Source organism: Camelus dromedarius, chromosome 17, assembly GCF_036321535.1.
Source record: "Camelus dromedarius isolate mCamDro1 chromosome 17, mCamDro1.pat, whole genome shotgun sequence".
In the NCBI taxonomy this organism is placed as follows: Eukaryota; Metazoa; Chordata; class Mammalia; order Artiodactyla; family Camelidae; genus Camelus; species Camelus dromedarius.
The window spans coordinates 28,330,999-28,356,461 of NC_087452.1; the positions used below are offsets into that span (position 1 = coordinate 28,330,999).

The 25,463-nt window shown below is 35.3% G+C and overlaps 1 protein-coding gene across 1 annotated transcript in view; it reads right to left on the minus strand.

The window, feature by feature from the left end:
- Positions 1-24,959, minus strand: part of CCDC66 (coiled-coil domain containing 66) — a 59,773-nt gene extending 34,814 nt beyond the window's left edge. Inside the window, exons 1-8 of the mRNA XM_010980897.3 lie at positions 24,868-24,959; positions 23,087-23,151; positions 22,406-22,431; positions 15,992-16,439; positions 14,358-14,523; positions 14,068-14,171; positions 12,369-12,487; positions 11,811-11,912 (exon numbers count right to left, since the gene is read on the minus strand). Of these exons, the coding sequence (XP_010979199.1) occupies positions 11,811-11,912; positions 12,369-12,487; positions 14,068-14,171; positions 14,358-14,523; positions 15,992-16,439; positions 22,406-22,431; positions 23,087-23,151; positions 24,868-24,878 (1,041 nt within the window). The 5' untranslated portion in view covers positions 24,879-24,959. The remainder of the gene's footprint in view (positions 1-11,810; positions 11,913-12,368; positions 12,488-14,067; positions 14,172-14,357; positions 14,524-15,991; positions 16,440-22,405; positions 22,432-23,086; positions 23,152-24,867) is intronic.
- Between the last annotated feature and the right edge of the window lie 504 nt (positions 24,960-25,463).

The following is a 25,463-nucleotide window of genomic DNA, read 5'->3' on the forward strand; positions in this document are numbered from 1 at the left end:
ATGGGTGAGTTGCATTCCATTACATATATATATGCTGCATCTCCATTATCTATTCAACTATTGATGTGCACTTAGGATGCTTCCATATCTTGGCAATTCTAATTAATGTTGCTGTTAATAGCAGGGTGTATGTATCTTTTTGAGTTAATTCTTATTTTGTGGTTGGCTTTATTCCTTGATAACTGTGTAAGTTTAAAAAGCTAAAGCTCTAAAAGTTCTTAGAAACAATGAGCAGTACATATATGTAAATTTAAAAATAAATGTGCAGTAAAAAAAAATCTATCAAAGACAGAGAAGAAACTTAAAATACATTACTAGATGAAAGAAGCCAGTCTGAAAAGGCTACAAACTGTACAATTCCAAACAAATGATATTTTGGAAAAGGCAAAGCTACAGAAACAATAAAAAGGTCATGGTTTCCAGGAGTTTGGGGAGAGGGAGGGAGGTAGGGAGGGAGGAATGAACAGATGCAGCACAAAAGATTTTAGGGCAATGAAATTATTCTGTATGATACTATAGTGGTGGCTACAAGTCATTATGCATTTGTCAAAGCCCATAGAATGTACAACATCAAGAGTGAACCCTAATGTAAACTACGGACTTTGGTTGAAAATAATGTGCCCATATTGGTTCATCGATTGTACCAAATATGCCACACTGATGAGGGATATTGAGGCTAGGGGAGTATGTATGTGTGGGTGGGGAGGGCTATCTGTGAACTCTGTATTTTCTGTCCAATTCTGTTGTGAACCTGAAACTGCTCTAAAAGAATAAAGTCTATTAAAAATTTTAAAAATATAAAATAAAATAAAAATTCTGTTATCTATAGATGTCATCTTATAGTAAGAATGTTAGTATGCTCTCACAACCCTTGATCTTGCCATCCTCTGCCAACCCATCAATATTTACATTAACTTAGTTATTAAGGACATAGTTCCTTTTAGTTTTACCAAGTTGTAAAGATAACAATTAGCTCCACCAAGGTATGAAATCACAAATCTCTTGCAGCATCCCTCAATTTACCTTTTGTTTAAATGCTTCATTCAAAACTTTTCAATATGGGCCTTTTTATAAAAATCTTCAGAAGACTTGAATGCCTAAGGATGTTTTATTAATTACTCTTATTTGAATGACAGTTTGGCTGGATATTAAATTCTAAGTTTTCAGTTCTTTTCCAACAATACTTTGAAAATATGATTCCACAGTTACCTGTACCCAGTGTTGCTTCTAAAAATGTCAAAAAAGAAAATTATGTCAAACTCATACATTCTTTCACATATAGCCTGTTCTTTCTTTCTGCAGGCATTTCAGTTTGGTATGTGCACATGTGGTTTTCTTTTTTCGTGCTCTATGGCCCTTTAAATCTGAGGTCAGTCTTATCATTCTGGGAAATTGATCTCAATTACTTTTCCAAATATTTTCTCTCTGCCTACTATTTGAATATCAGCATTTCTTTTTTTTAATTCTCATATTGCCTTAAAAATTTCCCCCATTTGTCCTCTCTTTTTCCTTTTAGGATATTTTCTAAAATGCAGTTTTCCAATTACAGGCATACCTTGGAGATACTGCAGGCTTGGTTAAATTGAACGCCACAATAAAGCGAGTCATACAAATTTGGGGCATTTCTCAGTGCATATAAAAGTTATGTTTACACAATATTGTAGTCTATTAAGTACATATAGCACTATGTCCAAAAAAACCCACAATGTATATCCCTTAATTTAAAAGTTTACTGCTAAAAAATGCTAATCATCTGAGCCTTCAATGAGCTGTAATCTCTTTGCAACAGTACCATCAGAGATCACTTACCACAGATCACCATAAAGATGCAATAATAAAAAAGTTTGAAATATCACGTGAATTAGCAAAATGTGACAGAGACACAAAGTGAGCAAATGCTGTGGGGAAAATGTTGCTGACAGTCTTGCTTGACACAGGTTGCCACAGACCTTCAATTTGTAAAACATACAGTATCTATGAAGTGCAACAAAGCAAAGCCCAATAAAACAAGGTATGCCTGTATTTATTCATTCCCTACCTGTATCACATCTACTATTTCTCATCTATTGTATTTTCTAGTTTAACTACTGTATGTTTCATACGTAAACTTTCTGCTTGGTTTTACTTCCTTTTCTCATTGCTAATACTTTCCCTTAATTCTTTCATTATGTTGATCAGACTAAATTTATTGATTTGTCTAGCCTAATATTTTTGTTTCTGTTGGAGTCTGATACCCTCTTTTTTTTGTATATTACATTATCATATTTTTTAAATTGAAGTATAGTTGATGTACAATATGTTACAAGTATACAATATAGTGATTCACAGTTTTTAAAGGTTATACTCCATTTATAGTTATTAGAAAATATTGGCTATATTCCCCATGTTGTACAATACATCCTTTTAGCTTATTTTATACCTGATAGTTTGTACCTCTTAATCCTCCTGCTCTACCTTGCCCCTCCCCCTTCCCTCTCCCCACTGGTAACCACTAGTTCCTTCTCTACATCTGTGAGTCTGTTTCTTTTCTGCTATATTCACTAGCTTGTTCTATTTTTTAGATTCCACAGGTAAGTGATATCTTATGGTATTTGTCTTTCTCTGTCTGACTTATTTCACTTAGTATAATGCCCTCCAAGTCCATCCATGCTGTATACCAGAAACTAATATAACATTTTAAATCAACCATACTTCAATAAAAAAGCAACCAACCAACTAATCCATTTAAAATATGGGCAGAAGAACTGAACACTTTTCCAAAAGAGGAAATGCAGATGCTAACAGGAACATGAAAAGCTGCTCAACACTATGAATATCAGGGAAATACAAATCAAAATCACAATGAGACATTATCTCACACCTGTTAGAATGGCTATCATCAGAAAGAACACAAATAACAGATGTTGGCAAGGATGTGGAGAAAAGGGAACCCTCAAACACTGTTGTGGGAATGTAAATTGGTGCAGCTACTATGGAAAACAACATGGAGGTTTCTTAAAAACCTGAAAATAGAACCACTACATGGCCCAGCAATTCCAGCCCTGGGCATATATCCGAGAAAAACAAAAACGTTAATTCATAAAGATACATACACCTATCTATTAACAGCAACATTATTTATAATTGCCAAGACACAGAAGCATCTCAAGTGCACATCAATAGATTAATGGATGAATAAGATGTAGCATGTACATGCAATAGAACACAACTCACTCATAAAAAAGGTATTTTGCCATTTGTAGTTCTTTATTCACTTTTCTTTTTCACTTCAAAAACCAAAATTTTATAACTGGCATAAACATCTCCATTGCATCAAAAACAACAGAATACCTAGAAATAAACTTAACCAAGGTTACCTATACTCTGAAAACTGTAAAACATTGATGGAGGAAATTGATGATACAAAGAAATGGAAAGATATCTTGTGCTCTTGGATTGGAAGAATCAGCATTATCAAAATGGCCATACTACCCAAAGTAATCCACAGATCCAATTCAACCCCTGTAAAAATACTGAAGACATTTTTCACAGAACCAGAACAATTCTAAAATTTATATGGAACCATAAGACCCTGAACTGCCAAAGCAATCTTTCGTAGATCTTTTTTTTTTTTCTCTTTCTTTTTGTTCTTTTCTTATGGTTTGATGACTAGAGATGTTCCTTTAACATTTATTCTAAAGCTGGTTTGGTGGTGCTGAATTCTTCTAGCTTTTATCTGTGAAGTTTTCGATTTCTCCGTCAAATCTGAATGAGAGCCTTGCTGGGTAGAGTATTGCTGGTTATGTATTCCCCTTTCATCACTTTAAATATATCATGCCACTCCCTTCTGGCCTACAGAGTTTCTGCCAAAAAATCAGCTGATAACTTTACGGGAGTTCCCTTGTATGTTATTTGTTGCTTTTCTCTTGCTGATTTTAATATTTTCTCCTTATCCTTAATTTTTGTCAATTTGACTACTAATGCCTTGGTGTGCTCCTTTTTGGGTTGATCCTATGTGGAAATCTCTGCACTTCCTGGACTTGGGTGACCATTTCCTTTCCTAAGGTGGGGACATTTTCAATTATTATCTCTTCAAAAATTTTCTCAGGTCCTTTCTCTCTTCTCTCTCTAGGACCCCTATAATGTGAGTATTAGCATGCTTCATGTTGTCCAAGGGTTCTCTGAAACTATCCTTATTTCCTTCCATTCTTTTTTCTTTTTTCTGTTCTGCAGTAGTGATTTCCACTAATCTGTCTTCTAGCTCACTGATCCGTTCTTCTGCCTCATTTAGTCTATTCTTGGTTTCTTCTAGTGTGTTACTCGTTTCAATGATTTTATTCTTCAGCTCTGTTTGGGTATTCTTTGTATTTCCCAACTCTTTCCTAAAAACGTCACTCTGGGCATTTATACCCCTCTTCAGTTCTCTGAACATCTTCACCATCATTACTTTGCAAACTCTTTCTAGGATAAACTGCCTATCTCCTCATCACTTATTTCTTCTTCTAGGATTTTATCTTGTGCCTTGGCCTGGAAGATACTCTTCTGTTGCCTCACATTGTCTACTTTTCTATTTGTATTTTTAGGTAGGTTAGTTACATTTCTCAACCTTGGAGAATTGGCCCTCTGTGGGAGACATCCTGTGTATCCCAGCAGTACCCTCCTCTCATCACCCAAGGACCAGGATCCAGCATGTCCCAGCACAGAGTCTGTGTTTGTGGATTCCTTCCACAGACTTTGGGATTATTGTTTTCTTATTTCTGGTATCTGCCCTTGGAGGATGAGGCTGAACAAGAGGCAGGTTCCGTGGCAAGAGGCATCCATGTCTGCCCACTGCTGGATGAAGCTTGGTTCTGGACCTCTGGTGGGTAGGGCCTTTGTGGCTCAGGATGTCTGCTGATGGGTGAGGCTGTGTTCCCACCCAGTATGTTGTTTGGCCTCAGGCTTCCTTTCTAGCCCTAAAGCCTACAGGCTGTTGGGTGGGGCTAGGTCTTGGTGCCAATGATTCGATCAAGACACCAGCCTCCAGGAAAGGTCATGTACGTAACACTCCTGGAATGCCCACCACCGGCCTTTATGTCCCTTGGGTGAGGTGCAGATTTCCCCTACCTCCTCAGGAGACCCTCCAAAACTAGCAGGCAGGTCTGGCCCAGGTTCCTATGAAATTACCGCCTCTGCCCTTGGACCTGGTGCACACGAGATTCTGTGTATGCTTCCCAAGAGAATGAAGTCTCTGTTTCCCCAGTCCTGTGGAGCCCTGGAGTTAAGCCCCGTGGCCTTCAAAACCAGATGTCCTGGGATCTCCTCCTCCTCCCAATGCTGGAACCCCAGCTGGGAAGCCTGATGGGGGGCCTTGAACTCTCCCTCCTGTTGGAGGGCCTCTGCAACTTAATGATTCTTCAGCTTGTGAGTCGCCAACCCAGAGGGTATTGGGCCCGATTGTATCACTAACACATCCCTCCTACCATCCAGCTGTGGTTCCCGCTTTATGTTTCCAGTTGAAGATCTTTTTTGCTAGGTTCCAGTCTTTTTTTCCCGATAGTTGTTTAGCAGTCAGTTGTGGTTTTCTTGTAGTCACAAGCAGATGAGCTCATGGTCTTACTACTCTGCCATCTTGACCAGAAATCTTTATGTTGTTTTTACTTTGAAGAGGTTATGTTCCTTGCAGTTTATTTCTTCCCTGGCATCATCAGCCAAACTTGTCCAGCAACGAATAGCCAATAAACTCAGTGGGTAGTGAAAATGGAGAGCAGACTAGCTCTAGGGTAGAAGTTCAGGCATTAAATTACAATCACTTCTTATCCTTCAAAACAACTCTTTAGGTCAGAGCTTTGTTTTGAGGGAACACTCCTTAGACTGTAATTGTAATTTACCAGTCAGGTCAGATTGGAACAGAGAGTGGTGGAATAGTCTCCAGTTGATTTTCCCAGTTCCTCCCAAGTTAGTAAGATTTAAGCAAGGGTTACCCAGGATTATTTTAGAGGAGAGAGAGAACAGATTTGAATTACAAACCAAAGTAATAACCCTTCCTTTAGTTTTTCAGTATCTTAGGGACTGATCTTAGGAGGAGGTACCAGCAGTTTAGAGCAGAGTTCAGTATCTTGAGATCATGGAATTTTAATATTTCTTTGTCAGTTTATTAAGCTTCTTTGCTGTCAATATTTTCTGCTCGACTTTTTAGTTGTTTTTATTACAACACTATAGCAAATTCTGTAAATGTGCTTTTGACTGACATTTGAAAATCTGAACTGTATTTGTAGAAAATAAAATTACTGCTACTTTAATTATATTGTCCAAATCCTCTGATAATATCCTAGTAAAAATGTACTTCAGTTTCTTCTATTTATTTTTGGTGTTATGAATCAGAGAAACCATTTTTTACATCTTTATTGACTCTGCCTTTTATCAAAATAAATTACTATGTCAACAGCTTTCTCCCCTTAAGTAATATTTCCAAAATTACTATCAGTTTTGCTTGTTTTATCCTTTACATTTTGATTGGCTTATAATAAACTACTTTTAATAATGTGTATTTATTTCAAGCATATCTCTCTAAAGCAGCAAGTCTTTGGGGTTTTTATACCTCTGCTTTTCAACAAAAGATTTCTGACCTTTCAGAGTTGATTTTTGTTCTCTTGCTGTACTACTTACGGTAGTCTCAGCGAATGTCGCAGTGGCTTCTTTATCAGCAGACACAGCCTCTCCAGTAATTTTCTATATTTTTCAGTCCAAACCTATTCCTTAATCGATGTAACTATCCCTTATTGGTGTCACTCATTTTAGACAATCCTTTGCAGAAGTCTTTCTATAGGCTCAATGCTTTCTGGTGCAACATGTTGCTGTCAGTCAGAACATGTTTCCTGTTCTGGTCTTCCACCCACAAATTTAATGCCGTTTCCATCTTAACTCAGCACGTATCATGTATTGTGGCCCTAACTTACAGTTTGAGGTGTGACAGCAAAACTAGAATGAATCTTTTTCCTTCTCCACATTTTCACAGACAGAAAATTCATTCTTATCATATATCTTAGCAATCTCAGCACACCATTTTTTTCCTTTCCTTATTAAGTTGCAAACTTTCACCTTTTCACTTAAAGAAAGCACTTTACAACTTCTCTTCGGCATATCTGAATTGGCAGCATCACTACTCTTGTGCTTTGGGGCCATTATTGAATAAAATTAGGGTTACTTGAACACACGCATTGCAATACTGCTAACAGTCAATCTGATAACTGTGAGAAGGCTAAAAAGTAACAAATGGGTGGGTAACGTTACAGCATGGATACACTAAACAGAGGGATGATCCACATCCAAGGAGGGACAGAGCAGGACAGCTAGAGATAGCACAAGATTTCATCACGCTACTAAGAACAGCAAGTAATTTAAAACTTATGAATCATTTACCTTTGGAATTTTCCATTTAATATTTTCAGACCACAGCTGACCACACATAACTGAAACCATGGAGAGCAAAACCATGGAAAATAGGGGGACTAGTGTATTTTGTTTCCTGTACAAGTTATGGTAGAGATTCTATTTATAATTACACTAGTGGTTACCTTTGTTTTCTACATTCTTAAACCTTTACCTGATTTTCAAAATCATAATTAACCCTGTCTTTACAGAGATCACGTAACAAATCAACATTTTGCACAATGTTCTAACAACACAAAAGCATGATGAACAAAACTGCAAAGGCTCCCCTTTGCTTCCAAGACTCTTCACCAAAGATAGACAATGCCAACAATCTGCTTTTTTTTCCTTTATAAAATTTACTTATTCATATATGCTAATAAGTCTTTTAGTTTGTTACTTGTTTAAACATAGATACGGTTATACTATATGCACTGCTCTGCAACTTATCTTTTTGTTTTACAATCTTGTAGACTTTTTGTCAACAAATTCCTTTTTTTTAAACCACAAATTCCTTGTTAACTGTGTTTTAATTTTTTCTTCTCTTCTTTATTTGTCTTTGTTTTTTTGTGAGGAGGTAATTAGATTTATTTATTTATTTATTTATTGGAGGTACTGGGGATTGAACCCAGACCTCATGCATGCTAAGCACACACTCTATCACTGAGCTATAGCTTCCCTCTTACTACTGTGTTTTAATTTTGATTCACTTTCTTGACCCAGAAGTAATCTTCAAAAATTTTTCTTTAAAGTATCAGGAAGATTTTTATAAATTCTTACAGGACTGAGTATGTCTTCCATGTTCCCTTAACATGTGAACATCTTTAGGCATTAAATTTTTTAGTCCCTGTCTGTATTTCTTTAATCTTTGAAAGTATTGCTCTATTATCTACAGAGGAGAAATATAAGGTTAACTTGATTTTTGTTCCTTGCGTCTTTAAGTTTAAAGCTTCTGTTAAGTCCATACTTGTTCTTAAAATCTGAATACTTACTAGGATCTATCTTCAAATTAGCCTTTTTAAAAATTCATTTAGCTAAATGTTCTTTCTGGTCTAAACAGCTTCATTCTTTGATAACTGTTACTAGCACTTCTTATCTATTTTCTGTTTTCTTTCTTTGGAAAAACCTGTAATTCAAGGTTGCATCTTTATAAGCTGTTTGTAATACCTTCTATGTCAGACTTTTCATCTTTTTAAAAATTCTTCCTATATTCAGGGGGTGTCCCCAAAGTGATTTCTTCCTCTCCTTCACTGTAATTTCAATTTATTTCATTACCAAGTCTTTTTTCTTTCCTGCTACTGTATCCTTAATTTCTTCTACTTGCTTATTTTGGACCTATTCTTGTATAAGGATTTCCTGAACCACTTTAAGCCATAACTTTATGGAATAAGAATGAGTAAAAACTAGTCCAACATGTTCTTTAAAACTTTCCTACTTCACAAAATAGGATATATTTCTTGTGGGAGGTCTTTCTCTGAGTACTCAGCAGGAATATAGCCCTTTCTAATGTTATCTTCATAGTCTCCATTTTCCTTCCCCGCTAACCCTTCCCACCTCCATCCCCCACAGTTTACCCCTCTTGGAACAAAGAGAGATTTACATAGGTCTAGGTAATCAGGATACACAACTTATCTCAGTGCTCTCCTCCACCTATTTAGTTGTTAGTAAATTCTAACTCTTATTCTAAAACTGGATGCACAGGTATATGAAGTACCTAGTACACTTTTTAGATCCTAACAGGCCTTCAAATAATTCCACTTCTTTATTTTACTTAATTATTAAATCTGTTTGATAAGGCAAAGAGAACCACCTAGTTTTGAATAAGGAAGAGGACTCTTTCCATAGAGCTCAATTTTGGAGGACTGAGATAGGGTTCCCCCCTGATTACAAGACTACGCAGTAGAGAGAGGCAAAGGGAAGCTTTGGGCGAGACTGGCTCGTTTTGGTCAGGGTGCAGTATTTTCTTCTTCTGAAACTAGGCCATCAATGGACTGGGACTAGGTTACAATTTAGTCACAACCCATTTCTGCTGTGGAAAGGGCTTCATAAACCACAAACACTATTTCCAGAATTCTAAAGTAACATGACAACACACAGAATATAAAGGTTCTAAGTATTCCATTTTTATTCTACTAGATTGTGATGTGTGTTTTTTTTTTCAGTCTTGTGCTGTTAGTGATATAAATCTATAGAAATCCTTGCTGTACTCCTAACTATATGATCCAGCAATACCAGTTAGGGCATATACCCACAGGAATCGAAAGTACAGACTCAGAGATTATATGTACACCAAGGTTCATAACAGCATTATTCCCAATAGCCAAAAGGCGGTAATACCAAGTCAAATGTCTATCAACATTTGAATGAATGGATAAACAAGAAGTAGTATTATACATACAATGGAGTATTTCAGCCTTAAAAAGGAATGAAATTCTGATACATGTTACAATATGGAAAAATACTGAAAACACTATGTTAAGAGAGAAATAAGTCAGACACAAAAGGACAAATATAGTGTGATTACACTTAAACATATCTAGAATAGTCAAAATCATAGACAGAAAGTGGAATGGTGGTTGCCAGGGGCTGGGAGGAGGGAGAAATGGGGAGTTACTATTTAACGGGTACAGTTTCAGTTTGGAATGATGAAAAAATTCTGCAGATGGATAGTTGTGATGGCTGTTGAACTATGTGGATACACCGAATGCCGCTGGCCTGCACACTTAATAGATTAAAAGAGTAAAATTTATGTTATGTGTATTTTACCATCAAAATAAAACAAACAAACAAACAAAAGGTGGGGGGAAGAGGGGAAAAAATTGGAGGAATTTTTTGTTGGCCAACTGCACAATTATGGTCTGGTGGTAGCAATAAGAAGCCAGCAGAATGACAAACTCACTTTCTACCACATGTAAGAGAGTACGCTAGAATATACTCCCTTCACTTAAGAGGCTTCCCAGGGAGGGGCAGTCATTAGAGTAAAACAAGTTTTCACGGAGGTGAGGTATTTTCAAAAAGCCTGAGGCTGTTAAGTAAATTTCTTAGAAACACAAAAAGGAAGTTTAAGCTGCTGAGTGTAAAACAATATAGGAGTGAGAATACAGAGCCAATCAAATGGGGGAGAGAGGGAGTCAGTGAGAATCAAGGAGAGAAGAAAGGAAGGTGGTGAGAGGATTGAAAGTTAACACTCTATGGGCTCAGAATGGACCGGTGCTTTAGAAATTATAACTATGGCAAACCTTCGCTAAACACCTATAATATATGTCAGCCACTGTCCTATAAACTTTATATGTATTACCTCATGTTTTAACGAAACTGGCCTTGGTGAGTTTGTCTGCAACCAAATTTCTCCTCCCAAACACATGAAGAGCTCAACTTAATATTCAAATAATATAAACAGTTCTGGCTATGGCTGGAATTTTTTAAATCAACTGCTTTTAGGTATTGAAGAAGGGGATTTTTTTTTATTACAAGGTTAGTTCAAATCCTCTCAATAGCATCTCTCCATTATATTACCATATTCATTCACAAATACATGAAAACTACATTTGTAAAATGATACATAATCACACTCTTTAACACTTGCCTGTCCAGCCCTAGATTTAGTGTCTGTTTTCCTTTCTAGTCTTTCTCCCATTCCCAACCCCCATCTCTGACTCCAAAATATAAATGACATTATTGGTTTTCTAGATTATAAAAAAAAAAGATACATGGTATCATTTTTTTTAAAAAACCCATTAAGAAAAACCCCTAAAAATCACCTCAAATGGTTAATTCTTTATTTGCATTAACAACCATAGTATGGATTACTCCCAGGTAACAAATGACCTAAAAAATCATGCAAAATAAGCAATAAATGATATACTAACATTTCAACTGACATTTTGATAACTGGAATACTTAACATTTTTAGCATTATTCTTTAATCCTAATATTGAAAAGTAAATAAGCTAACAACTGATTTTCACCAACTTCATGAATAGTTCTATTTGTAGTTTTTAGTAGTATCTGAAATGTGGAAAAACAGAATTCCGATTTCATTCCTTTTGTTACTGTAAAATTATCAACATACTATAAAACTGTTTAATGTAGACAAGTCAGTCCCACATGGAGGAGAATAAACTGCCAGCAAACAATCTAACATGCAGGGGTTTTCTAAGAAATCTAACAATTAGGTTACTGCATTATTTTCAAAATACGTTTGTTAAAATGTAAATGTTTACTAGGAAGGAAGGATTACATGTGTAAAAAAAATAGTTGATAACTTTTTTTAAAATTTAAGGAGCATAATGTACTCAGTAAAAATTAACTGATAATTTAAAATAAGAATATTTAGATTCACTCCTTCAAGGAAAATAAGTCATATAACGACCAAGTACTAAACGGCTTATATATTCAAAGTAATGACACTTAGAACTTACCTCTAAAATCTGACTACCTCTAGATAGTGAGTGCCCATCAGCTTGGACCACCATCACCTGCCTGGGAGACTGTGATACAATGCTAGAAGAGCCAGCAGAAGTCTAAAAACAAATAGAAAAATAAGGGCACTTTTTCTGTCTAGTATTGAACACAGACAAAATTTAAGTCACCAAAGTACTACCTGAAGGACATATGCTATATATATATATATGTATATATGAGATAATCTTGTAGTGCATACTACATGGTCAGTGGTACAGAGTTTTGTGCACCTCTAAAAACTTGCTGAGCTCTTTTACAGGAGCCTAGAGGAGGTGCCTGGGGCTTCTATGCTCACCTGCTAACATGGTAAGACTATTTACAGAATGCAAACAGAGAGTAGTCAAAGTCATAATTAAATTCAAAATAAAGTTGCTTTAAAGTAACATATGAAAAGTGAGTTTTTTAAAAAAATGAACAAGCTTTAAAAATAAGTTTTATGATATAAACACACCTTAGCATTAAAAAATAATTAAGATATCTTATATTCCATAAATGCTTGTTTTTGACATTCTTACCTTAGATTGATCAAGAATTTGAAGTTTTTCCCATCCTATTTTATCACTTTCAAATTTTTTCCAATGATTCCATTTTTCAGAAGCTTCTTTTTCTTTCTTCTTTAAAGCAACCTGTTCATCTGTAAATAATGTCCTTTTTAAAAAAATGTACAAAAACTGTAAAAAAAAAATCACGTAAACAAATCAAGAACTTAAAGAGGGCAGATTCCAACACAGATCTAATCAAGATTGTTTTTAGGAAGGAGATTAACTCAGAGAAGAATTTCAAGGGGTATGGAATAAAAGAAAACATTTAATCAGAATCAAATTTAAGTATGGCATAAATGAATGTAAATATGTTTGTTTTATTGTAATTATCAATAAGGAACAACTTTTCAGGAACAACATATTTTATATTATGCTAATTATTGTGAGGTTCTACTCTCCTGTAATGTTCATTCCGTCATTACTAAGAAACTTAAAAGCTAGAACTCTAGAGTCAAAGAATTCTGGGGTTAAATTCAAGTTCAAATACTTCCCAGCTGGGTGACTGTGGGCAAACTGATGTTCACCTCTCTAAACCTCATTTCTTCTGTAAAACGAAAGTAATAATAGTGCCTATGTTTCAGTATAGGGCCTCACACTAAATAAATAAATAATAAATGTCAGTCATTATCATTTATAACTGCTGAAAAGTAAAATACATAAAATCTTGTGTCTAAATTCATATTGAATGAAAATATTTAAAGCTGAAATTATGATAGAAACACACATCAGATCTCCAAACCTTCTTATTCTACCATATGTTTAATTTCTTCATTCTTCTGTTAACTCTGTTAACTTGACTTTCAGCATCAATTCATTCCCTATTTCTTCTGCTTGTCCAGCAGGGTTATGATCGCCTTGCAGGACTTCCCAGCTGAGTAGAGAGTGAAGCCCATCTTCATGCTTTTAGTACAACTATTCCTAGGAAGTACAACTAGTACAACTATTACTTCACGTTATTTTCCAAACTCTTATACCTGGACCCTAAGTCTAGTCCAAAAAGTAACAGAAGTTTCTTACTTATGATCTTAGTCATATTAAGACCCTCACAGAAATTACAAATTTTTCTGTTATAATGTCCAGAGACTGACAAAAAGAAATGCTTTGTTTTTGTATGGGATATACTGATTGATATCATATTGATGATTCTTGATTAAAATGTTTTATTTTTAAAATAATTTTTAAATAAAACCATCTTTAAACCCGTAGAATTTCTTTCTTTTTTCTTTTGTGGGGGGAGGTAATTAGGTTTATTTATTTTATTTATTTTTAGAGGAGGCACTGGGGATTGAACCCAGGACCTCATGCATGCTAAGCAAGTGCTCTATCACTTGAGCTATATCCCCCTTAAACCCACAGAATTTCTGTAATGAAAAAATATGAAAATGGACTCTCATGAAATAAATGTTTAAGAATCTTTGTTTGAGCTCCAGAATGTTACTGATGACATTAATGTTCACTGGTGGCTTTTAGTGCATACCACAGAGCACCAAACCAAAAGATATAACCTAAGGGAATGTGAAACCACACAGTTTCTTATGTATTTGTAGACAACCACTCTAAATATTCAATGTTATAAGACTTTTGAAAATATCATACTGAAGATATACTTCATCTTCAATATACATTCCTTAAGCCAACAAAACTATAATTAAAAAGTACAATAATAACCCACCAAGCTCTTTCCTCCACTGGGCTTTTTTTGCTTCCAACAAACTTCTATCACGTTCTCTTTCTCCCAGGGTACTAAATATATCTGTTGGTTTCAATACATTCTCTCTAAGACAAAACAAAAAAATAACAAAAACCTTATTATACATTTTCATACAACTTACTCTGTAAAAATTAAGTAATAAACTTTTAAATAGCTCTCAGTCTTCCTAGTAAATATTTCACAAGCAAGTCAAGGAAAAGCAAAACGATATTCCCAAGATGACCCCACAATAACAGTTATGAGCTACATACGTGGCAATTTTCTGCTCATACTGATTAGACGTCACCTGATTTTTATTTAAAACAGATTTTTTTTCATCCTGAACAGATGAAACAGCCTCAGTTTTTTGGAGTAGTCCCATAATGTTCTCATCCTTTGGCTGATCAGGAATATTGTTTAAATTTAGACTGTACTGACCTAGAAGGTAAAATGCATGTTAATAATTAATATTAAAATTACATGTACTATAATAATATCTTATCTTGATATACTGCTATAGTTTTAAAAAACTTTACATTAAAGGTTTATACGTTACCTAATTAATTACCTCTCACAGCAGTCTCTGCAGTGGGTGTTATGATTCCCTTTTTGTCAAAAAAGGAAACTGAGTCTCAGAGGTTAAATGGCCCCGCAGGTATGGGCATAGTTATACAATTTCTTGTATCAAATAAGAAAATAAGCAACAACAAATAAACTTCCATTTACTTTTGCCAACAATACTTTTACAAATATAACACAGATTACAACTTAAAGGAGAATAAATGCAAAGAGCTTTATGAAAAACTCATTACCTTGTCTTTTTCTAATTTAGTTGGGAAATCAGTGAAGAACTTTACCATTGACCACTATCTCTATGTCCCAAATGCATCTATTCTAAATGTTTTATACAGGGTTTATATGCTTGGCTCAAAAATTCCTCTTTAATGTGATACTTCTCCCAATGGAGAGAAAGCATATCTAATATGCAGGTCATTATATAATTAGGCAAATTCTGCTTTTAACTTTGTTGATATCATACCGCATTATGCCTATTAAGTTTTTAGTTTTTGTCTTCTGAGCTAGACCTCTAGCCTTAAAGACAAAAGCAGCTCCCTCTCTTTACAAAGAATAATCTAGAGCAAGAGGAGATAAATGACTCCATTTTGACCACCTTGGGAGTGTTAAGGAACTACCTGGTCCCAAAACCAGCTATGGGGCCTATTCTTAGTGACTGTTAATTTTATTTATTTCACTATTGTCTAACAAAATTTTAATGGTATTTCTACTTATATTTGCAATTCCTTAGGTCAAAGCTGAAACTAGAAGTCTTTAAAAAACGTAAGACAATGCCCTGACTAGTAAAACAGAGGCACATAACACTCCACAACTTTCAAGTCAATGTTTTACATTGGTTAAAGATAGTGTTGCCAATTCTTAGCAAGGATTGAGGGTCAGGAAGAGCAAAAGCGAGGGCCAGGAAAATGATCCTTTTCAGCAATTCACATAAAATCTTCACTGTAAGGCTCCCTCATTTTTCACTAGAAGTATTTTTTTTTTAAAGAACATTTCACATAATTATTTTTAAAGTTAAGTAAAGCCTCCTACATTCTAAAATTATCACAACAGCTTTCTGTACTAACATCTAGAGTCCACAGAAACTGGGTTTCCTAAGGCTATGGTACATGAGAAGAATAATACTGAGCATTAATCTTAAAACATGGCATATTATAACTAAAAGTAACTGCATAAGAGAGAATGTTCTCTAAAAGAACACTTATTTTAAAAGATTGTTATATATTAAATTAGAATTTAAGAGGCACAGTTATGTAAAATCCAATGAACCTCAGACTCTAAAACACATACAATATTGATAAAACTAATAAAAAAAACTTTAGAAAAATCTTACTTGTTTCTTCCTTCTTTCCATTCTCAGTCAGGGACACAGATTTATTTCCTTGGTTTATAGTCATCAAAAGCTGTTGTAGTTGGTCTTGTGTTAGACAAACGAAACTGCTCTTCATACCTGAAGCTGTGATGTGCTTTTTGCAAGGCTGCTGTTTAGCTACGACAGATGCATCCACAGGGCTTCTATTTTTCTGTATATTAGGGGTTGCAGATGAAATCTCTTTTTGGATATGAAGACAGTCTTTATCTGCATACTGCTTGCATAAATCCTTAGTGGGTGAAAAAGTGATACTATTTTTTTCACCTTTTGCCAGTGAAGTTTCTGAACCAATTCTCTTCCTTTGCAAAAGTTTTTCATTCCTGACACAAGTATTTTGTGTTGATTTTAGAATGTATCCAGTTTGTTTAGTTCTTAAAGGACATTTTGCAATCTTGGTCTTATTTCCCATCTGTTAAAACACCAGAAATTTATTCTTTATAATAGCCCATGAAAAATCAACAATTATCTTTATATAATCTGTGGTAAGTCAGGCCTCCAAACTTTTTTTCCATTTTCCTAGTCAGTTAACATACCCATAAGAAACTAACACTTAACCTTTGTAAATCTTGATTTGAAAGCTTCATTAACAACTAGAAATTATCTTATTTCAGGATAACGAAGATTACAGAACTTTTATTCTAGTTGTCAGTCCATTCTACTGCATCTTTGAATCTTATGTCACCCATACTACTTCATTTTTTTTTTAATGGAGGTACTGGAAATTAAACCCAGGACTTTGTGCATGCTAAGTGTGCACTCTAGTGCTGAGCTATATACCCTTATCACTACCTCTTCTCTTTATAGGCATTTATAGACATGTTACCAGCCCTTAGTCCTTGAAGAACTTAGCTTGTGGTTTACCCTCTAACCTGTCTTAATTCTGTCTTAATTCTTTGTGCTTTCATACACGTAGATCCATAGATCGTTCTTTCAATATCCTGGCCTCACTTCCTTTTTAAACTCTGCTCCTACACTCTTGTCCTTCACGTGGTAACCAGAGTTACTCATTCCCATAGTGATATTTACACTGATCTTGTAACTACCCATAACCACAATCCCAATTTCAACAAGAACCTCCAGTCACAGGCCTTAGTCAATTCCTCTGACCAGGACATTATTCCTTCAGACTCTACATAGCTCACTCACTCACCTCCTTCAAATGTTTGCTCCACTATCACTAGCTCAGTAAGGTCTTCCCTGAACACCCTGTTTAAAATTGCACATGTCCTGCTCAAACCTCGCTCCCACCTCCCTAGCAACCCCATTTTCCAAGACTACTGTGCCTCTGAAGTGACCATGCCTCTTCCCTTTCTCTCCTTTATTCTTCTCTATAGCATTTTTGTCTTATAATATTCTGTATTTATTTTGCTTATATTCTGCCCATTTCACCTTTTTCTTCTTTTAATTGAAGTATAGTTACAATGTGTCAATTTCTGGTCTACAGCACAATGTCCCAGTCATGCACATACATACATACATTCGTTTTCATACTCTTTTTCATTAAAGGTTATTACACGATATTGAATATAGTTCCCTGTGCTATACAGAAGAAAACATTTGTTTTTATATATAGTGGCTAACATTTGCAAATCTCAAACTTTTTCTAATGTAAACGCCACACGGCAGAGATTTTTGTCTGCTTTGTCCACTACTGTCCCCAGTACCTAAATAGTGAGTGGAACTGAGTAGGTTTCAGTAAATTTTTGTTGGATGACTATCCTCAACTGTACCATTTTAAAGGCTGAATTCTTTATCTTTCTCCCCAAAATTAGCTCCCCTTTCCAAAATAACCCATTTCTGTGGCACTGTTGCTCTAATCTTTCAGACTGATAATCATGGAGTAATCTTTGACTCTTTATCTTCCTTCATGGTATTCTTGAGCTTACCAGCAAGTATCTTTTTTGCCCAAATGTTTTTTAAACATTGTTTTATTGAGTTATAGTCATTTTACATTTTTGCCCCATTTATATAATATGCCTAAATTCAGGTATTCATTACCACACTACTAGATTATAGCTTGCCTATCTCAAGTCTATCTTCTATTTAATCCACTACACATTTCTGAAAACCCAACTAATTTAAAATAATTCAACATTCAGTCAATATTAAGTGTTGCTTTTTAGGTGATTACCACTATGGAAAAATGCTGGCAGTATAAAATGAATTAGACAAGATTCCTGCTGTGAAAGAATGGGGTAAATGGCACATGGCTTTCATCTGGCTTACATCTTTCAATAAACTATGTAATATATAACCACAGTTTGACCAATTAGCCAATCCTATTTTATCCTACTTTTCAAAATGTACCTCTACTATCAGCTACAAGATCTCTTTATTATTCTCTTCACCACACCTATTCCCTTTTATTATAGACTTCAGGTTTTTGATAATGCCAATACTACAATCTAAAGTGCCTTTTTACTCTCCTATCTCTACGGCTATCTTGATAGAATTCTCTAAATGAGAGGCGGCAAATTTAAATACTTACTGTAAACGAGGCTGAATGGGAACTAGGATGAACTGAAGAGGATTTTTCTGTCTAAAGGAGGCAGCCACCACTCAGAAGCAGCCTACATTGCCAAATAGGAATCTGAGTCTACCTGCTAGATCACCCAGTATTTCAACAGAACCAAGAATGCCGTATTTTACCTTAAAACTTCCAGTTTTTAAACACTAACAATTCATTCCAGTTTTTGAAAACCACTGTCTGGATTAAGCAAATTACCAGCAGACAGCACATAGCTTACACAGCTGAGCCCTACCACCTAGTCTCCAACTCCTATTAATCTCATCCTTCTTTGACTCACCTTTTTTTGGGATGATTACCAGTTGAATACTTCATTTCTCTAATCAGTTTCTCACTTAAACCATTAAGTTCAGTGCATTCCCTTAACATATCTCATAAGTCTCTCATTTCTATTCCCTTCTTTTCATTCTGCTACCACCATACTTCAGGGTTTCATAAGACTCTGGCACCATTGTTATAATAATCTGTCCTTCACAGAACAGCCTGAAGCCCTTTTCTACAACCAAATCATATCTAGTCTACTTTTCAAAAATTCTTTAATACTCCATACATGCAAATCAAATAAGTTCAAACCTCTGAGTATACATTAAAACTCTTCATGACTGTAACCAATACCCTAAGTTTTATGTTCTACACTTCCCCTTGAAGTACACACTATCTCCCAAATGCAAATTATGCTTCGTACCTTCGTATTTGGCCCACTATTTTCTGAGTTTAGAATATACTTCCCTACTTCTTTCACTATAAATATCTCCCTCATCTTTTACATTCTAATTAAAGGGTCACCTCATTTATGAAGCATCCTCTGGTCTCCTCAAACCACAAAGAGCTGCTCTTTCCAAAGTTTTCTTTTTATAACCCTACTATGGCACACATTTTATTCAACTTATATTATTCAGTTATTTACCTGACATCCCTGCTTCTAGGAAATAAGGACTAGGTTTTATTCGTTTTTTCTCAGTCATAGAACAAATAGCACCAAAAATGGAGCTATACACACATACTGCAGTAAACACTTGTTAAACAGAAACTTATTAATTGAAGCTCTAATTTAAACAATTATTTTGCCACATTCCGCTTATATCAGAAATAATATACAGAAAAAACAGTCTAAAAATATTTAATGAAGGTAGGGAGCAATGACTGGCATGACATCAATATATATTCAGCTCAGTTCTGAACAATTTTTATAGCTTAATGTCAGAGAACAATAATGGAGGCAGCAAAAAATTGTGAACTACCAAATAAACATTCAATTAAGTTCAGGTTACTTAGTAAGAAAAAGCAATCTAGCCCAAGTCATTTCCCAACCGTTTACTGAATTAGATGAATTTTAATAGATCAAATAGGGTCTTTGTGTAATATAAATTTTTATGTAGCATGTTGTTCTTTTATCTAGTTTTATTTCTACTAGTATTTTTCATGACATAATAAATATATATAAAGGCAGTGCCCAATGCATTTACTTAACATTGGTCAACTTTACGATTTACATGGGGCCAGGATCCCAACACTAGAATCAGAGAAGGTTAACATTTTAAAATATACAATGTGCTACCTAGCACTAGTATTGTATACATCCTTTAGTGTATCACTATTCTAATTCTCACATGTAGAAATACCTATGAAAAAAATTTTTTAATGTTTTACATTTCAACTAATTGTGAGACAATTTTAAGCATGAGTTTGTAATTTATAAATTACTCCTGACAATGAATCATTAATATTTCTCCCATTTCTCTTCCTACACAAACTTAAGAAATTAGACTGGTAGTCATCTTTACTTCATATTCATTACCACAGACTAAAGAAAAATGCAGGAGATTATGACAGAATTAAGAAAGTACTCTGACCACACATGTGTTAAATTTGATGATGAAGAGATAGAGCTCAGCTGTGTTTAAAAAGCACACTATGAAGCTGACAGGAATCCAGCCTGTGAGGAAGAGGAAAAACAGAACTGTATGTTAAGTGTTATAGTCACTTAGTAGCTTACCCCAGTAGGAGAGAAGACAAGCACTATGAGAGAACTCATGAGTAACTTACAGAAAAGAGAATTCAATATATAGCTCAAGAATTCTGAGATTTGGGAAACTGTAAAATTGATTAAAACAGAAAGGAAGACAGTTCTACTCTTTTTTCTACTGAGGATCTCAGTAACCTTTATAAAGGAAGAGAAGCTCCTTGTAATAAAATCAATATAGAAGAGAGACTTAGGTTGCATCAGTATTTTTTCCAGCTTTAATGAGGTTTAATTGACCATTAAAAATTGTATATATTTAAAGTATACAATTTGATTATTTGATAAATGTATATACTGTGAAATAATCACCACAATCAAGCTAATTAACATATTCCCCACCTCACATAGTTACCATGTATCAGTATTGTGGAGTCCCAAAAGCAAGAGGAATAAACCCAATTTGCTTTAAGACAGTAAGTAATTTAGGATCAGCATCAGCTGAGACATATTAGTTACTCCGGAAAAAATCCTAAAAGATCCGTAGACCAGTGACAGAATTTAGTAATGATGCTACCAAAAGTCCAAGACTAGTAACTTTATTACAGGCATAAAAGAAGCTCTCCAGATACTCTAAATTGGGTAAAAAGATAATGAAATGTCATCACAAATGTACTAACTACAGCAAACCCATTAAGGAAACAATCAAAAAAGGAACATATGAGAGAGAATAGAGGCAAGGGGAAAATAAAAATCAACTATTACATGTGGTTTTCTATCTAGGAGCTTGAAAAGATGCACTGTATCTGTTAATGTGACTCAAATAAAAAACAGTTAGTTGCAGTATTTTAATAGGGCAGGTCCAGGAAAAAATGTACAATCTGTATTCAGTCATTAAGGGAATACACAAGGTATGTATAAACTGTGTGTGTGTGTGTGTGTGTGTGTGTGTGTACACATGCATGTAATAATTTTTATAGATAGCTTATGGAATTACTCTGATCATGATCACCCATTTACCAAGTGATTGATATGTTGGGGACTCAAGCAACTTCTTCACCTTGATTAAACCGGGAAGAAATAGCAAAGCTATGAAGGGCTCAGACGTAAAAAGTACCAATCATCCAAACTGGGCTCTATTTACAGATATGAAAAGGCTTTCAGGTGCTGCAAAATAAAAGGGGCTAGTTAGTTATGGAAAAGGAGAATAGAAATTTCTGCTGCTGTTAATCTAAACGTGGAAAAAGAAATGGAAAACAAGAAAAGTAATATCAAAATTTTAAAGTGGTTTAATGTATTTTGTAGGAAAAAAGCACTATGGGCTCCTGATAAAGAAAAGTAAGTTAAAAGGAAAATTATATTTACCTCAAGTGTAATCTCTTAAAGTAGGAAGCTAAATGTAAGATTTTGTCAATCAAATACACCCTTTTGGTATGGGAAAATGGAATTTGAGCATGAAAAAATTCTTAAAGTCTGAATATCTATTTTTAAAGATCTTGGGAGCAGCACTGTCCAGTACAGTAGTATTAAATTTTAACTAAAAATTAAATGAATTAAAAATTCTTCCTCAGTCACACTGGCCACATTTTAAGTACCCATTAACCAAACATGGTTAGTGGCTGGCTATCATATTGGACAGCACTGAGTTTAGGACATTTCCATCATTGCAGAAAGCTGATCTAGAGATAAGGGTTCTGTAAGACATTTTAAACTGAAAAATTATTATTCCACTTCTGTGAAAAGACCAGACTGAAAGCAAGGGAATAATAACTTTTCACTATCATTCCAAATCCCTTAAAATAGTTTAACAGGTATTATTTTCAAACAACTATAAAGAAAACTGCATTTTACATTTGAGAACAGGTCAGGTGAAAATCATTTGGCTTACCTTTACAGAAATTTTTGATTTATGTTCTACAAAAGAAAAAAAAAATTACTAAACTATCAATGAAAAGCATACGAAGGCAGTCACAAAAGAAAATTTTAATTTGCATTGTTTTAAGAAGATATTAAGTTAAAGTATTAACCCCCAAAGCATTAACCTTAAGTCCTGTGTGAGTATTCTTTTACAGTGTTACAAATATTTCTATTTCATTTTTGTTTATTTTCCTAGGAAAAAATATAAACAGATCAGAGAAAAAATTATGTGAGAAGACTACCAAACCATACTCTGTATTTTAAAATACTAAAAATGACTTTAAAACTGTAGTCTCACTATAAATTTAATTTTCTCAAACTATACCTTCTTCACCTGCACAGAACACAATTACACAAGTTTCACCCAGATTATTCATTAGGCAATGAGGATATTTGCAATATACAAATATAATGAAGAGATAATACAGGTGAAATATACTGTAACATTAAATTATACAAATAAATACTGACAGTGGTAAGCAATGATGTAATCTGACTTGACTTGGCTAAAAATATATTTGAGGAAGTTAGGGAAACCAGCTTTTTTCAAAGTATCATTTAAATATTCCATTACAAGCAAAAAAGTCTGTTAAGTATAAATTGCATGAAGGAATTTAAAAGTTAATATTTTAGATTTCCAGTAACAGCATACCATATGGAGACAATATTAGCTTGGTTTTTCCATCCAATAATTCAGTTTCAAGCTTTAAACCATCTCTGCAAAATAAAAGAAAGTTGTCTGTCATTTTAAAGAAACAGCAACATTTTAAATAGCCAGAAATGCTCACTTGAACCTGGGAAGTAAATCTGCTCTTTTGAATTTATACAGGAATCTTGTAAATATTAAACCATTTTTTAAAAATTTTCTATAGGTTTTTTTTTTTTTGAGGTATAGTTGAAATCATTCTTTTAATTAAAAACAGTTTTCAATCCAAATTCAAATTTAAAAGCATAGGGAGAAAATTCCTGAAACTTTCCAACAATACAAGGATCTTGCTATCTTTACCCTGAAACTTATTTTTGTTACTGACAAGCAATAAATTAATCTGGTTATCATAACATTTAATTTTCCTAACTCTAGACTGCAAAAAATTATGCTGTTACAAAACTCCTCACCTAAGTTAAAGGACCAAAACCTATCTAGCTATCATTTATTAGTTTCACAGTGGTCTCATGACTAACATTCTATGGCCAGTTAGAGCATTATTTGAAAATGAGCTATAACATTGCCACCAGGGTTATTAACTGCTTGAGCACAGAGTTCCACTCTATTTTGAATATTTCGACTAACACATAATCACATTTAGTGACACTTTTATTACCACCACGGCAATACACCTATAATAAACTCTGGCCACTATATTTGTGAATGCCAAATGCAAGAGCAAAAAGTAATGAAACACTACCAACAAGAGCTGAATAGCTGTTAAAAGCCTAATAAAAATTTCACTAATAACAGACACAGTACACACGGTTTATTCACTGTTTTACTTTAGAGAAAAAAATATGAATGTCAATAAACAACGGGGACAAAAGTTATGTCCAAGAGACAAAATTAAACCCAGGGTGCCAATGTAAAGAAATTCGAAATCTGCGGTGATGCCAAGGTAGGGGAAATCAAATAACCTCAACTTACTGATCAAGTAAAACACTGGAAAGAATGGGTTTTAAGGGTTTCCCGGTTCCAAGGTTATGAACAGTTCATTTTACGTTTGTGAAACTTCAAAAAAGACCTCGAATGAAACTGTAAAACGCGTCTATTCAGCACTACTGCCCTGCAAACGCCTTCAGGGGCAGACTTATTTTTATAACCCTAGATTCTAGAACAAAAAATCACTTACTAAACGATGTGCACTAGCCTAAGTTTGGTGACTTTTATCTTCTTAAAATATCAAACTTCCCAGTGATGAAAACGACGCAACGGTCGTCATTTCTATTTACTCAAACACTACTTAAGGAGGACCTAGGAGATGCCAGGCACAGGTGATACGTGATTCCTCGAGAAGCGTCGGCTCCTCGCACCGCGGGCGCTCAACTCCCACGGGCGCTCCGATTTTCTGCAAAGACTCCACAGACGGAGTCGTAAAGCACCCGGGCCTGAGCCAGGATTTCTCCCCAGGAAGCCGCCAAGCTTTCTCTCTCCACCAGCCCTTACCATTTGTCTCCTCTCAAGCCTCTCCTTTCTCTCCATCCTGAGGTAAATGAGGGAGGCGGGAGGGAGACGCGGACAGTTTTACTGAGTTACGAAGTGGAAACGTGAAGGTTGAAGGAGCCGCAAAAGCCGACCCCATCCCCTGGCTCCCTTTACCTCAGGAAGCCGGGCACTGCCGCCCTGGGGAGCCGTAGGCCTCGAAGGGTCTCCGCGAAGGACTCCAAGAGCCAACCCAACCTCACCCCTCCCCGCGTACGACCACTTTTCCCGCCCCAGCTTACCCCAAGTTCATGGCCCGACGTGCCGCGTACTCCACAGAACGCTGAAGCCCCCTGTGTACGGCGGTTGCCTCAGCCGCTCAACAAACCCTACGCCGATTGGATACAGTGATGCCGGCGAGCTGGGAGAGCGGGCCAATCAGGGTTGGGCGTGCTGGCGCGTGCGTCTGGGGGGCGGGGCTTCAGGGGCGACAGGTTTCATTGGACTCACCCGGGGTTTGCAGTCCTGATTGTTGATTGGTAAGAGTATGAGTTCCTCAGGGCTCCCAGGGAGCTCTCAGAGAAGTGTCTCAGCTCAGATGGAGGTGGCAAAAGTAGGGAAAAACAAAAAGCATAAACGTTTTAAGGAAGTTAACATTTTCTGTATTTTACATTTGGAAGAGAGGGTTATTTTAGTATAAAATAAGTTAGGGAGGTGGTACTGGGGGAGATTCCTAGGACGGGTGCAGAGTATGTCTTTTTCTAGCCGTGACCCCGGCATGAAGCCTAGTACATTGTAACTCTTTTTAAACGATCCCAAGTGCTCAGTAAATTTAGCTCTTAAGTGCCAGGCATGGATCTAATCGTCTTATGTCTATTTAACTTTACAACATTATCCT